The sequence below is a fragment of the Cricetulus griseus genome, chromosome 6 (genome assembly GCF_003668045.3).
Source record: "Cricetulus griseus strain 17A/GY chromosome 6, alternate assembly CriGri-PICRH-1.0, whole genome shotgun sequence".
Classification (NCBI taxonomy): domain Eukaryota; kingdom Metazoa; phylum Chordata; class Mammalia; order Rodentia; family Cricetidae; genus Cricetulus; species Cricetulus griseus.
The window spans coordinates 105,382,977-105,399,246 of NC_048599.1; the positions used below are offsets into that span (position 1 = coordinate 105,382,977).

Consider the following 16,270-nt stretch of genomic DNA (forward strand, 5'->3'; position numbering starts at 1 on the left):
GGCCGGACTCTCAGTCCCAGCAGGAGACTCGATGTGCATTCACAAATGACAACTTCTCTAGAGGGAAAGAATTCCCAGGGAAGGTGCAGCTAAGCATCCACAGGATCCAGATGGAGGGGAAAGTGACTGAATTGTCCCCAGTTGCTCCACAAAACAAACTGTAAAACTCTACAGGGCAGCCAGGTGGTGGTGGCAGCGCACGCCTTTAGTCCCAGCACTTGGGAGGCAGAGGCAGGCAGATCTCTGTGAGTTGGAGACCAGCCTGGTCTACAAGAGCTAGTTCTAGGACAGCCTCCAAAGCCACAGAGAAACCCTGTCTTGAAAAAACAAAAACAAAAACCCCAAAACTGTACAGGGCAATGTATTGTTTTTCCAGTGTTAACTGTTAAAATGTCCTTGAGAAAACAGTAAATAGCCTACAATTAAAATTTCAGATTTTAATGTGTTATAATTTATTTCACTGCTTCAGACTGCTTCAACCCAGTTGGCTCAAACTTAAGCAGTCTTCACCACACATACAGTGACTTATTTATTTTTATTGAAAATACAAAGAAAAGATTTCAATAAATTCAAAACCATTCCACATCTCCTTCCATTAACACCTAGGATTTATTTAGCACACAGCCTTCCACATGCATAAAGGCTTTGCTGTGGCAGTCTTAGTGTGAATACGCGTTTACATCGTGCTTATTTTACTTAGCACACACACATCATACTTCTACAGTCTCCCAAACAGTTATTCTCATGGCAGTATGTGACATTATTTCATTTAGCATACTTGCTTTAACATACAGATTTTCTCCATATTGTCCCTACTATTTATAATGCAGACATAAACATTCTCATGCATTTACATTTTCCTCATTCTTTAGTTTAAAAATAATGGGAGCTCATGGAGCAAAGGGTAAAGTCATTTAAAAAATTTTAAATTGACTTCGTGTGTGTGTGTGTGTGTGTGTGTGTGTGTGTGTGTGTGTGCATTCATATATGTGTGGCACATGGCATACATGTGAAAGGCAGAGAACAGCTTTCGGGAATCCATGCTCTCCTTTCACGGTGGGTTCTGGAAATCAGATGCAGGTTTCAGGCCTGAGAAGAAAGCACTCTGACCTACTGAGTCATCTCAATAGCCCAGTACAGTTAGTCACTTTTATGACTATTTATGAAAAAGTACCATATATCAACTCCAAAGGGTTGTATCTATTTAAAATGCTATCTGATGTATTAAATAGTCTCCTTAAAAGATTTTTTTAAAACTCAGAAGTAGTTTTATTTAAAGTAAAAAATAAGCATTAGCTCTTAAAAAACAAAACAATAAAATTAAACTAGCATGGAATAGATGGTCTCACAGCCCAGTCATGTTTGGATGAACTAACTTAAGCAGTGCATCCCTCCTTAATTACGGCACATTTGGGAAGTGCCTGCAGGCACACAGAGGAAGCTGGAAAAGGGGATATCTGGCCCAGAGGCCACTCAGGCCTCATCTAGCTTCAGAGGTTGGGGGGCTCTTGATCTAGACAGAGCTATGTCTCAAAGTGCACATGGGTCAGGAAACTCTAGTCACAGATGGGCTTAGGGAGTAAAGTCACCAAATCTGGTCAGTGTCAATGCTGGCAAATGAATGCCAATTCTTCTTTTTCAATGTATTTTCTACTGCATCACCACTGTTTTACATGCGTTCTGGCTGTGGAATTCAACTTTATATGCAGACATTTAACTATTAAGAGGATTTGCCAACATGCTTAAGCCAGACACTTAAACTAGCAATTTATACCCAAGCTAAAAATTAAACACAGTCCTTATCATAAGCAAATATTTGACTATTTTCTCTGTCATTTTTAGACTTGCAATTCTTTTAGAGTCGTAAACTCTTTGAACAATCATCTGTACAGTGTTTAGTATAGTTCTGATAGTAAATAAAGAATACCAGCAATAACTTATATACACCACAAAGAAAAATGCTGTAAGTAAATCCACATTCTGAGGAATTCTAAAGGGAAACATTTTAAAGTGTTGGTTTTGTAGAGGTAGAGAAGGTTCCCTCTTTACATTTCAAATTCCTGTCAGTTAGAGACCCATAACATATACAGGTACAACATAGGCTTTCAAAGACAGGTTCTCACTGTAGCCATGGCTGGCCTAGAACCTGCTATGTAGACCAGGTTGGCCTTGATGTCCTTGAACTCAGAGATCTGTCTGCCTCTGCCTCCCAAGTGCTGGGATTAAAGGTGTGTGCCACCACTGCCCAGCTATTTTATAGGCTCTTAACAGACATTTCATAACACAGTATGAATGATTTTGACTTATACCCAGTGTTGATGCTACCAGGAAGAAAAGACTCACTACAAAGGTATTTCACCTTTACCAAGTGTCAGATACCCCAGAGATCTTAGGAGGGGTTCACTCTCTTAATTGAACTGTATACATACATACATAACATTTTTCTTTTGCTATTCCCATTTAATCACTGGGTCTGGGAATCGTACAGGGTTAGAATTAAAAATTTCTAATGCCTGGTATGTGCCAAACCACAATAACAAGGCACCCCAAACTCTGCATTCTTTTTACTATGCTCCAAGTGATAACCTGGTTAGTCCTGTGGACTCAGTCAGACATTATACACACAAACACATCCATGAGACCGCATAGCACTTGGGAGATTGCCCACTATTTCCCACTTATTAAGATCTGGATCGTATCTCTCAATACTCTGGAGGTATGTCCCCTTTGAGTAGGAGTACCCCCCGGTGACATAGATGCATCCATTCATGATGACAGCCCCGCACTCCATCCTCCTTTCCATCGTGGGCGCCGTCTCTCTCCACTCGTTTTGTTCTGGGTCATAGCACTCTGTAATTGTAGTCTGTCCACCAACTAAGTAGAGCTTGTTTTCAAACGGAACTGAGCACAATCCATATTCTTTTTAGGAGGAAAAAAGAAAAGAGCAAAGTCTTAATTCTGATAACAAAAAGGCTATCATACTTTGGGTACAGTGGCTCTGCAATTTAGAACACAAAAACAGAGACATGGTGACACATGGTGACATTTTGATTCTGTGATCCTCTGTTGCACACTGAGGCTTAAAATCCAATCCCTGCCATCTGACTCAGATGGCCTGTTTCTGCTGCTCAGCCATTAGCCACCAGGGGGACAATCACCATTAATGGAGATTCCTAAGCTGGCTCTATAAGATGATAAGAAGAAACCACCCTGCACACCACCATCTGTCTGGGAATTGTCCAACATATGGAGCTCTTCATTGACATCATCTTCAACTCTTAATACCTATCAACTTTCTAGGTGACAGAAGAGCAGTACAGTCCTCCTGACAGGACATTATACTGTGTAACTGGTGTAGTTTCCCCAAGGTCCAGCAACTTTGTGACCAAGGACAGACCGCTGATGTGTCAGCTACTACATTGGTTTCGGAGGATGGCCTGGGTAGCTTCTCTCACACTGCCAGTCTAGTCAGGGACACAAGTGAGAAAAGCATACATCCAAGCTGCTGAGGCCTATGGCTATCATACTCAGCCATCATGAAAGGTGTCCCCGGCAGAAGGTTGCTGTGGGCAGCAGGGCCCTGCGGTTGGGAGTCTCCTCTAAGAAGGCCTGCCTCTCACACTTTGTTTCTCTCCTGCTGCTGCCTCTTCTCAATACCACAGTACGAAGCAAGCCAGAGCAAGAAAAACAACACACCAAGTCCTTTGGTCCGGAATGTGACCAGAATTGGAAGCATCATGGTGAGATGGAAAGCATAAGCCTCATCTAACCAGGACAGCTACTCCCTGGCTTTCATCCCTGCTGCCAGGAGGGAGTACTGTCATGTTGCCAGACCTTACCACTTTTTTTTTTTTTAAAGGTCCCCAAACCATGATTTTGGTTTGAAGTCTTCTGAATTTTAAATTTAGGTAACAAGCCAATTCAAAAATAGTTTAACCACTGTGGCAGCCAAATAGGATGTACTAATTAGAATCTTTAAAAAATATTTCATCAGGAAAAGTTTAATATAAATTAAAACTTCACAACTACAATTGCATGATTCTATTGATTTACACTGTACTTCTTGGGGGCTGATGTGTCCTTCCTAACACTAGGCTTAGGCAACATTGCCTTTTAGACTCTTTGTTGTTGTTGTTGTTGTTGTTGTTGTTGTTGTTTTAGCTTCTCAAGACAGGGTTTCTCGGGTGTAGCTTTGGAGCCTGTCCCGGATCTAGATCAGGCTGGTCTCGAACTCACAAAGATCCGCCTGCCTCTGCCTCCCGAGTGGTGGGACTAAAGGCATGCGCCACCACTGCCTGGCATTTTTTTTTACAGCACCCGGTATTCCCAGGCAGTCTCCCATCCATAAAGTTAGTAATTTAACCAGGCCCAAGCCTGCTTAGCTTCCAAGATCAGACAAGATTGGGCGCATTCAGGGTGGTATGGCCGTAGACTAGACTTTTTAAAATAGCCAGCAAACCATAAGCAACTCACTGACTTTGTGGGACACTTACTTATTTTTTAGAATTAATTTTTACTTTGTGTATATGTGTAAGTGCTTGCATGTGTATATATATGTGGACCTTGTGCATGGCTGGTGGCCACAGGGGTCAGAACTGGACTACTGAGCCACCATGTGAGTAATGGGTACTAAACCTAGGTCTTCTGCAAGGGCAGCAAGCACTCTTAAACCTCTGAGCCATCTCTCTAGCCTAGGACACCTATTTTTAAAGTGATCCCCCTATATAATGCATATTAAATATATTAATGTAAATAACTGCTTTCTAATTGTTTTTGTTGTTGTTTATTCTATTTGGGTTTTCCCCCAAATTTTGGAGGGGGGGAGAGCTTGTTTTTTTTTTCTTTTTTTCAAGACAGGGTTTCTTTTTGTAGCTCTGACTGTCCTGACACTCTCTCTGTAGACCAGGCTGGCCTTGAACTCAGAGATTCACCAGCTTCTACTTCCTGAGTGCTGGGATTAATGGCCTGTGCCACCACTACCCAGCTGTTTTTTTTGTAAATTATAAATCTGATTTTTCTTTCTTTTAAGATTTATTTATTTGATGTATATGAGTGTACATGGGAGCATATGAGTGTTCTATGTGCTTGTCAGAGGAGGGCATCTTATCTAACTATAAATGGTTGTGAGCCACCATGTGGTTGCTAGGAACAGAACATAGGACTGCTGGAAGAGTAGCCAGTGCTCTTAACCACTGAGCCAGCTCTGCAGACCCAGTAAATCTGATTTTTCATGCATTGGATTTTTGTTAGAAAGATAAGTCTGACTACAAAATAAGCAGATTAATTGGGACTCTGGTTTTAACATGGTGTTCAAAATGAGGTAACAGTGGAGCACATGGAGCCCAGGCCAGGCTACCTGGGTTAAACCTCAATTCTAACAAACATTAGATGGCTGACTTTGAGCAACATATTTAATGTCACCACTTCAGCCACCCGTTAAGCAATAGTACCTCCCTAGCTCACAGGAGTACCACAAGGTTTAAATATGGCAATGTGGCTGGGGAGATGGCTCAGTGGGTAAAATGCTTGCCATGAAAGAAAATGGCCCCCAAAGAGAGTGACACTTTTAGGAGGTGTGGCCTTGTTGGAGGAAGTGTGTCACTGTTTGGGGCAGGCTTTGAGCTCTCTTTTGCTCAAACTTCCCTCAGTGTGACAGTCAGTTGACTTCCTGTTCCCTGCAAATGTAGCAATCTCAGCTCCAGCACCACATCTACCTGCACTCTGCCCTGCTCCCTGTCATGATAATGGACTCAATCTCCAAAACTGTAAGTGAGCCACCTGAATTAAAGGTTTTCTTTATAAGAGTTGCCATGGTCACGTGTCTCTTCACAGCAGTAAAAACCTAAGACACCATGTATGGGGATCAGAGTTCAGAACTCTAGAACCTGAACCCCAACCCCTAACCCAAATCCTAACCCTGCAGGGGGGCAGAGAGGATCCTTAGGGTAAGCTAGACTAACCCAAATGTTGAGCTCTGGGTTCACTGGGAGACCCTACCTCAATATATAAGGTGGAGAGCAATCAAGGAGACAATATCCATCTCAAGCCTTCACAGGCATGTTCAGTGTGCTTGTGCACAGTGTGGACACGTGTACCCTCACAGATGAGCATGCACACCACAAACAAACACACCAAATCAATCAATAAATATATAGTGCTATGGTTTGAATATGGGTAGTATGGACTATATATAAATACGCAGTCCCCAGAGCATTGATAGTAGGAGGTGCTATGGATTATAAAAAGGTGGGGACATTATGGGAGGTTCCTGAAGCACAGTTTGACTCTGGCCAGTCCTCTCGGTGAGGTAACTACACGCTTTAACACATGCTTCTGATATCATCATTACCTACTCTCATCAGAGACCACACCAAAGTGGCACCCAGTCTTGGAAAAGAACCTCACATTGTGAGCTAAATAAACCTTTCTTAACTAAGTTAGTTGCCTCAGGTATTTAATGGCAGTATTATAAAGTTGACAAATATAAACAGATTAATACATGCAAAATTATTGGAATAGCGTGCCTAGCCAATACCAAGTAAATATTAGCTATTACTCAGAATGACCTACTACTATTACTTTCCATTATAACATTGTCGACCACAACAGAAAGTGATGTATTATCTAAACTAGACAATATGACTGGATTACTAAGACCAATGTCTACACAATCTGTTTTCAGAGCCAGTGCAGCCTGCTGATGAAGTTTCCTCTCATGTGAAGATGTCAGCATATAGAGAAGCAAGTACATGGATTGACAGCAAGAAAGGTGCTTCATTAAGCTGAAGCTGGTCACTTCCTGGTCACATCACAGGTGATGGAATCAAGACTGGCAGAATGTGCATCCTGGGCAAAGTTGCTTATCTTTTCTAAGTTACAGACCCTCCATTACCAAGTGGTAAACAATATCTACGGACAGAATTTCAGTGAGAATTATAAGATAATGTTGCACATGAAGTGCTTAGCCATTCCCTAACCTATGTAGTGTGCACTCAACAGTGTTAGATATTGCTGTTAGTCATAAATATCTCAAGCTTACAGATTTAATTTCTTGCTCCAGTGACCCATTGAAAGCCTGATGCTCTGCAAAAAAAATGGTTCAAAATAGTAAGGTGACATCATATGAATTCATTCAAATGCAAACTCTTAAACATATGACATAACTGCAACAATCTAAAATATTCCCTCTTTCACAGTAGAGCTGAATCCAGGGCCTAACCCATGCTAACTGTATGCTCTTATCACTGAACTGTAATCCCAACCCCCTGTAATAGGTCAAAAATAAAAGACAGCAAAAAGGGGTAAAGGAGCTAGCTCAGTGAAAAAAGTGCTTGACATACAAGCATGAGAACCTGAATTCCGACCTCCAGTGCTCATCTAACCCAGAGATAGATATTGGGGTTCAAGCTTAAGATCAGAGAAGCAAAGCAGCCAAGCCACTAGCTCTTACCTCTACCTCAGACTGAAACGGCAATTCTGTCGCCAGGAATCCTCAGAGACAATGCTCTCCACCAAACCTCAGATTGCAATCCTGTCTCCACCATGCCTCAGACTACAATCTCAGGATGCTGCCTGTGAACGTGGCTGGAGACAAATCCCCCCACCCCCAAGACAGGGTTTCTCTGTGGCTTTGGAGGCTGTCCTGGAACTAGCTCTTGTAGACCAGGCTGGTCTCGAACTCACAGAGATCTGCCTGCCTCTGCCTCCCGAGTGCTGGGATTAAAGGTGTGTGCCACCACTGCCGGGCTGGAGGCAAATTCTTGAACGTGTCTGGAGACCAAAATGCGCCAGATTGAATATCTGCCCATATTTTATATACCTTAAGTACTGGGATTAAAGGCGTGTGATCCCAAGTGCTGAGTTCACCTTTGTGTGATCTGTTTCTCTTTTAAACTAGATCAATTTTGTGTAGCTCAGTGTGGCCTTGTACTAACAGAGATCCATCTGCCTGTCTCTTGAGTCCTTAGGTTAAAGGTGTTTGCCACCACTGCCTGGTTATATGGCTAACTAGCTAGTATGGCTGCTGGGATTAAAGGTGAGTATCACCACTGCCTGGCTCTATGGCTTGTGGCTAGCTTTGCATTCTGAACCCTCAGGCAAGCTTTACTAAATCATAAATAATATATCACCACACATGTATGCCTAATGCATGCCTAAAATCCCAGCAATGGAACTGTGGAGACAGGATAACTTTAGGGGCATGCCAGACAGCCAGTCCAGCCAAACAGGTGAGGTCCTGGTTCAGGAGGAGACCCTGTCTCAAAAAATAAGGTGATGAGGCAACTGACAAATACACCTGATGCCATCTTCTAGCCTACACACACACACACACACACACACACACACACACACACACACACACACACACACACACACCACAGAAGCAAGGCACTTCTTTGATAGACAACCCTTTCCTTTATGACTGTTAAGGTGGCACACAGACAGGGCTCTTTGTATCTAGGAACAGGTGTTTAATAAAGTCTTTGAAATGCAGAGTGAACGTGTCTCTAAAAGAGGAGAGACAGCTGCCCAACTTTAATCTCTGTGCACCATCCCAACTAGCCTAAAGACGATAGTTATATACTTGATACAGGATTCTTATTACCTGGGTGTGGGCTAGCAGTGATAAGGCTCCATTCGTTGATGTCTGAATTGTAACTCTGCACCTTGTCATAGGTGCAGCTTCCTCTGTAGCCACAGTGGCCGCCAATGACATAGATAACTTCATGCAGGACACAGGCAGTAGCATTTCCCACACCTGTATGTCAATTAAAATCACATCTTAGATTGTTCATGCTTTTCTGGAATGAACACCAATCTGTTTTTGTTATTATGGGTGGTAAATGCAAAACACTGTTAGGTGCTGAGGGGTAAAAGTGAAAAATGAAGGCTTCTTGTGCTCTTTTAGGAATATAAATAATTAGAGCATAGTTATAGGAAGGGGGACATACAGAGAGAGAGAGAGAGAGAGAGAGAGAGAGAGAGAGAGAGAGAGAGATATGCTAACATTATTGGTCAGATCAAAGAGAGATTGCTTTTGACTGGAGAAATCACAGCAGCCGGGACATGATTTGCCCTGGGCCTGGTGGTTAGGTCTCTGGCAAGCAGAGGAAGGTGAAGCTGCTCTATGCAGAGCAAAGCCCCACATTGGCTTATTAGGCAATGTCAAGTAGGCTAGCACAATGGGAGTCGTCACATGAGAATTAAGAACAGAATGTAAGTTAAAGCTAAATGTCTGGGCCTCATTCAACAGGACATTTCAGATTTATAAACAGAGGCAGGAAGGGACTAAAAAGGAAGGAGAGGACTCAGAATGATGTAGGTATCATGTAGGTACCGACTCACATAAGGGTTAGCAAGGGCCAGACTTAGAAGGTTCTTTGGGTGTGAAGGGAAGGGCAGAGGTGAGAGATGGGTCAAATAGACTTCAGTGATGAGACAAATCAGGCTGACTCTGCAGTCCTGAACTGGGAAAACTGTGACACTCTGATGCCACAGAGAAGCAAGGAGGCAAAAACAGGTCCAGCCAGGTAAGAAGGGAGGCTGGTTTGGTTGACAGCCTGCAGTTTTAAGTCTTTCAACCAACGTTGATTAGCACTGTTTGTTATGTGACTGGTGCAGGTGAATCTCCTTGATGATTTCTACTTCAAAGTAAAAGAGGGTTTACAAGCATGGTGGTTATGATGAAAAAGAAAGACCCGGGGGGCTCTCAAGGAAGCCAAGGGCTTATTTCTCCTCTGTACATTGTATCCCTAAGTGCCCTCCCCCATAGGAAATGAAACTGAAATCTGACTCTACGCAAATGAAATTTACCTTATCAAAAAGTGTTAGTTCACTTCTGAATGCAAGGAAAACTGGCTGAGAAAACATGACATTCTTCTTTCTATTGGAAAATGGGAAACTAAAATTTTGGTATAACCCCACCCATCAGAATAGTACAAATCAAAGCTGCACCTAGTGGAGCTGAGCCCTCCCTTCCCCTAGGTTAGCTAGAGAGAAACAATATTTTCAAATGAAAGTACTACACCTGTACCCTTTCTGCGGCTCACACTGGGGAATCCCAGCATCTGGGAGGCTGAGGCCAGAAGATTGTGGGTTTGGGGACAGCCTGGGCTACATAGCAAGACACTGTCTCAAAAAATAAACAAAAGAATGAATTTATGTGATTTCAAAAGCCAGCTGGCCTTTGGGGAAGGATGGCAGAGTATGGAAACCTTCCTTACTACCAAGGCTAGGTAAAAGCATAGGGTTTTCTTTTCCAGTAGCTATACAGGGTGAGTACTCCACCTGCACGCCCAGCAAGCACTGTTTCAAATATAACTCTTCAAATTTTCAACAGAGCAGCAAATATCCATCCTCAAGGATGTATTGTCTCTAAAATCTTTGAAGTTGTTATCACTGAGAAATGAAAACAGTCATGCCTGAAGGTTTACAACTGCTGCTAAGTACTTGAACCTGGCTCGTTTCTTCTGCGGGAGAGGAGTCAGAACATTCAGGATCAGGCTCTCAATCAGTAAGCCCTAGGTACACTCAGGCAAAGCCCAGAAAGCAAGAGGCTCGATGCTACCTTCTCCCACCCACCCATCCACCCACCCACATACTTGTGAAAAGTAGGTCCAATACCGGGGCTTTCTAGGTGCCACACTCTGCACATGCAGGGTCCTTTAGTTTTCTCAAGACCCCCAGCTGGCTAACGTCACCCTCCCTGTCAGACAGATGGTGACACTGGGCAGAGGGGTTGAATCACTGGCCGGAGTTGAGCAGAGAAAGTCTGAGCTGGGACCCTGGCTTCTTGGCTGCAGAGGCAGTGTGGGTTCACAAGACCATCTGCCTCTAAGCTTCCGCTTGTCATCCAAGGATCACATCAGGTCAACTTCTAGTCCAGGTCACATTCCCACACCCTCACTAGTGTTAAAAAAGAAACAGAAAGGCCTGGGAAGAAACATTTGGGACAAAATGACACCAGTTTGTTAAGAATCTACCAGCTGGTTTTTTTTTTTTTTTTTTTTTTTTTTTTAGAAATTTCCCCCTCCCCAGCTGGAGGGAAGAAGCCAAGGCTAAATAGTCTCACCAGATACAGTGTTTATCAGGCAGATGACACTGGGATTCAGTGTGCTTGGCTCTCCTCTATTTGGAGAGAAGCCTGTATCACAAAAAGCACGGGCTGTGTGTTTCTAGTTCTCTGGACAGTGTTGCATTCCAAAGGGGCTTAGCTTCCAAAGTTTGAGTGAGAGCCCTCATAGAGATGATCAGTATATTCTAAGAGACAAAGGCTGGATATTAAAATGTAGATCGATGCCAGGTGTGGTGGTGCACACCTTTAATCCCAGCATTCGGGAGTCAGGTGCTGGTGGATCTCTGAATTTGAGGCCAGCTTAGTGTGTATAGCAAGTTCCAGACCAGCCATGGCTCCTAGAGAGACCCTGTCTCAAAAAATAAAATACAGCAAAAACAAAGCAGAATTGAAAAACATTTTAAGAGCAAATAAAAAAACAAAAACAAAAGCCATAGTCAGGATAAAGATTAAGACTTGAGTGAGATCTAGGATGATGTAAGGAGGGAGAGTGAATTATACGATTTCCTTATAGAAGCTACCTTTCTGTTCTAACCTGAACAGCATCATTTTTTGTTTTTTGTTTTTCGAGACAGGGTTTCTCTGTGTAGCTTTGGAGCCTATCCTGGCACTTGCTCTGGAGACCAGGCTGGCCTCAAACTCACAGAGATCCGCCTGCCTCTGCCTCTTGAGTGCTGGGATTAAAGGTGTGCACCACCAACGCCCAGCTGAACAGCATCATTTTTTAAAATATTAAAAAGCTTTACTCCATTTAATTAAAAAAATTAAAGATGGAGTCTTATGTAGCCCAGGCTGGCCTTGAGCTCCCTATGTAGCTGAGAATGAACCAGAACTGCTGATTGTCTTGTCTCTTCTACCTGAGTGCTGGTATCATAGTCATGAGCTACAGCCTGTTTTATATGGTAGGGGGAGTGTAAGGGGAAGTAGAGGGGTGCACACGAGCACAGTGTGTGTGTGTGTGTGTGTGTGTGTGTGTGTGTGTGTGTGTAACCCAGGCTTAGTATGTGGAAGGCATGCACTCTACTGAGTTTTAAGTCCAGACAAGCTGGGACTGTTTTTACTCAGACAGTGCTGAGCCAAATTACTTGTATAATCTACTGTAGTTCCTCAACAATATCTCAGTGTGATATGTTCTTCCTAAAATTACTTCTCAAAGAGAGAAGATTGCGACCAAACCTCAAGCATGTAAAAACACTGGACAAGTAAAAGCTGCACTTACCTTTAATCATGTTTGCAATAGGAAGCCACTTCTCTTTCAGTGGGTCATAGAACTCGGCCTCCTCTGCTGGAGCCCCTTTTCTGTAACCACCTAGAGCATAGACACAGCCCCCCAAGGTGACTGCACAGTGGTAATACCTGGCATTGAGCATTGGCAAGCCTTCTGACCACTCATCACCTTCACTGTTATAGATCCACACTGTGTCAAGAGCATCTATGTTGTCTGTCCTGTACCCTCCGGTTACATAAATGTTGGGTCCTAAGCATGTAACACCATAACTCTCTCTGGTATAATCTGGTATTTCTGCTCCCTGAATCCAAACATTTGTCAAAGGATCCCATATGTGAACCTCTGATAAAGGATGCCAATAATAGCCTCCAATGATATACATGGTGGCTGTGGACCTCTGGGAAATCTCTTTATGCATGGGATTCAAGGCATTGTATATTAGAGAACGTATCTTATTTTCAGTCAGTAGACAGCTTCTTTGAAGGCCTAAGGCTGTCTTTAAGTACACTGGGTCTATGTCTATGTTGATATAGCTTAGTAGATTGCACAGGCATTCAATTCGATTCTCTACATCATGAGCAGTCCACTTAATGACCGGCTCTATAACAGCATCTTCCTTCCAGACATTGAGATTCTTTCTGGACAAAATAAACAGAAACTTTTCAAGGCTGATTTCCAGAAATTCTTCCTGTTGCCATACTTCCTTAAACCTTGAGCACAGAATTCTTCGTGATTCCTTCTCTAGTTCTGAACACACATGAAATTCTGCAAAGGAGTGCATCCCAATACAGTTATCAATGTCCAGGTGCCTGACCAGAAACTGCTCACAAGCCTTCTTTACGGAAAGAAACTGCAGCAGATCGGCTGCTTCAAGAAGGCTCTGTACATTTCTTTTAGTTATTTCAATTTGGGAAGTATATGCATAATTTACAAGGCCTTCCAAGATATCATGGTGGATGCCAAACAGTTTTATTTTACTTTTAAATTTTTCTTTCATGTCAGCTGTGAACATTGCCTTAAAATAATTGCTGCAGGCAGCTAAAACGACTCGGTGACAGTGGAAGATTATGCCTGAAGGACACTGAAGGGTAATATCTGTAAATAATCCATCCAAATAAAACGTTCTGAATGCATCCAGAAAATCCACTGGATGCGATGAATCCTTGAAAAGATAAATGTAATCTTCTTGTCCTTTTAGAGCCATGGCTGCAATAGATATAAACAAAAACGTTTTCAGTTTTGTGTAGTACCTCTAATAATTAATGTTAAATATTCCAATAATCCGACATTGATGACATCAGGCATATTCCAGCACTAGACTGAATTCAGCCTCCTAAACACCATTTGCAAAATGTGCTGAACTATTTATACGATGGTTTATTTAAATTCAGGATAGCTTGGAGCCCTAAATGAGGCCCCTGGATTTTTTTTGGTTGTCCATTTGTTAACGGATCCTGGCTTACTACCTCCAGCCACCCAATATCTGTCCCACTCTGGCAGTTCCTGAGAGTTCACACTCCGCAGGCAGGCCAAGTGTCCGAGGGGGTCACCCCGCCGCAGGTCGGCCCCAATTCAGCATTTGTCTCTCTGTTTCAAATCAAACCGAGATGCCACCAAGATGGAGAGAATCTCAGAAAAGGGACCCCTGCGCCCTGCCGCTTGCTGACAGCAGAAGAGCGGCCCGGCCCGAGGCAGGCTGTCCAGCCCGCGCTAGCGCCTGGGCCCGGCCCGCGTTCCCGCCGGGAGAGCGCCCCGCCCCGGGGCCCCGCGCGAAGGTTCTACTCTGGGGCGTCGCGCGCCACCGTTGGCCGGTGCCCGCGGCCTCTGCCAGGCCGGGAGCGCAGGTGTGGACGTCTCCCCGGTGCCCACGCGCCCGCCCTCCCACCCGACTCGCACTGCACGGCCATTGTCTGCGCTCCGGTGCGCGCGGGCAGGGGGCGGCCTGGCGGCCTCGTCTCTCGAGAGGCCCCGCTCGCCCTCTGGCCGGCCTCGGGTTGCTCGGCTCTGACCTACCTCGCTGGCGGCGCGGGACGCGGACCTGGGCTAGTGGCCGGCGCGGGTGGGGGCGCCTCCCGACCCTCTGACCATCTTTGGAAACGCGCGGTGGGGCGCGGCGGAGGCCGCCTGCTAGTGCAGCTCCAGCCCACAAGCCGCTCCCGCTTCGGTGACCCGCGGTTCCCCGCCTCCGCCCGCAGCCCCCCGCGCTACAGCGCGGGCCCCCGCAGCAGGTGGGCCGCGTCCACGGGTCAGCCCCGCTCTGCTCGCGCGCTCACGCCCATCCCACCGCCTGCTCCTGGATAAACTCCGAGTCCCTAGTTAACGCCAGAGAGGAGCGTGCACCGGTACCTTCTCTCTCCCTGGAGACCTCCTGCCAGTCCAGGACCGAGGGGTGTGGGGAGAGACAGAGTGCCCAGAAAAGGCAGCGAAACTAAGGTCTGGGATTAGGGCTGCCTTCAAATGCCACAAGTAGCCGCTTTCCCACAAACTCCATGCTGCCTCCAGCAGAGCGCGCTGAAAGGAGCCTTGGGGCTGCTTAGCACAGCAGGAGTTAACCTGGAAGCTTCCAGGAAAAGTGGGGGTAGCCTGGGGTCAAGGCTGAGTACAGGCACTAAGATTCAAATTACTGTGTTAGATTCAAACCCTGGCAGCTGCAAGGGGCAACCTCCAGCCTTCTGGTGATGTCCATTGTTCTACACAAGAAAGTCCACTTATTGAAATAAAACGGTGCTTTTATCATGAAAGATTTTGAATAACTTAGGAGCACCTCATAAGGCTGGGAACTGGTAATCAGGTTTGAAAACTGGTTCACGGCTGTCACAGAGCTTTCTGGAAGGTCAAGGTGAACTAAAAGAACTGAGAGAATAAGAGAACTGAGGTGGTTCTTAGAGTATTGTCAGAATAAAAGAGTATACAGACACATAATGGCCCTACCTTACATGATGGGAGAACTCTGAAACACGTAAGAAGTGCAGAAAACCGAATCACAGCCTCTGCTGAAACTGCACCAGAACAGTCAGGAAGCCAACTTCTGTTTCTACCCCCACTTCCACAGCTACACCAACCCGGGAAATATAAATATGTCAAAAGGGATCATGTGCATTTGTAGCCCACCCCCGGCTTTCCCAGCCATCACCCTCCAATCAGATTTCTAGTGTGGCAGCGGTGGAGGCTGCTACCGCCCCGCCTCCTTGCTTCTTCCTCTTCTTTTTCTTCTATTTTTATACACCCTTCTCATGTCCCTGCCTGCTTTGAGCCTCTGGGAAGGACAAGTGATGATGATTGGCCCTCTTGCCAAGCAAGCTCTGAACAAACACATGCTTGTTCTCCTTTGAGTAGTTTTAGTTTAATTCCACATCCTAGTGTTGATGCCCGGTGCTGGTTGCGTAGAACCTCACAATCTCCACCCCAGATTTCGGAAATCTTCATTTAGTTCAAGAGCACCACGTGATTTTTAGAAAAAAAAAAAAAAGGAAAGGTTTAACACCCCAGAATCTGGCCAATGATTTAATACTACAGCAAAAAAGCAAAGACAACTTTGATTGGGGGGCCTAAAATTCACTCTGTTACTTACCTAACATAGTAACATACGGCCTCAAGCAAGCTACTAAACCACAAACACACAGGAGCACGCATCCACATACACACACACACACACAATCACACACACACAATCACACACACACACACACACACGCACCCTCGCGCGCGCAGAAGGGTGGGGGTGGGTTACAGAGAAATACTTTTTGTTTGTTTTAACAGGGTCTCTGTGTGTAACAGTCATGGCTGTCCTGGAACTTGCTCTGTAGACCAGGCTAGCTTCGAATTTACAGAGATCCACTTGCCTCTGCCTCCTGAGTGCTGGGACTAAAGGCACCACTGCTTGGCTGAGAAATAATTTTTAAAATTTTTCGTGTGTGTGTGTGTGTGTGTGTGTGTGTGTGTGTGTGTGTGTGTGTGTGCGCGCGCGC

At 44.8% G+C, this 16,270-nt stretch overlaps 1 protein-coding gene across 3 annotated transcripts; it reads right to left on the bottom strand.

Moving 5' to 3' along the window:
* Window positions 1-422: 422 nt before the first annotated feature.
* Window positions 423-15,366, bottom strand: Klhl23 (kelch like family member 23). 3 transcript variants are annotated; one of them, XM_027420228.2, is made up of 4 exons: window positions 15,234-15,366; window positions 12,294-13,508; window positions 8,606-8,758; window positions 423-2,919 (listed from the first exon to the last, which is right to left on the bottom strand). In XM_027420228.2, exons 2-4 carry the CDS (start codon window positions 13,504-13,506, stop codon window positions 2,609-2,611), a joined length of 1,677 nt encoding a protein of 558 aa, XP_027276029.1. In that variant the 5' UTR covers window positions 13,507-13,508; window positions 15,234-15,366; the 3' UTR covers window positions 423-2,608. The 3 variants fall into 3 exon arrangements, with proteins under 3 accessions (XP_027276029.1, XP_027276027.1, XP_027276028.1); XM_027420226.2 differs by lacking the exon at window positions 15,234-15,366 and adding an exon at window positions 14,649-14,853; XM_027420227.2 differs by lacking the exon at window positions 15,234-15,366 and adding an exon at window positions 14,316-14,576.
* Window positions 15,367-16,270: the final 904 nt, after the last annotated feature.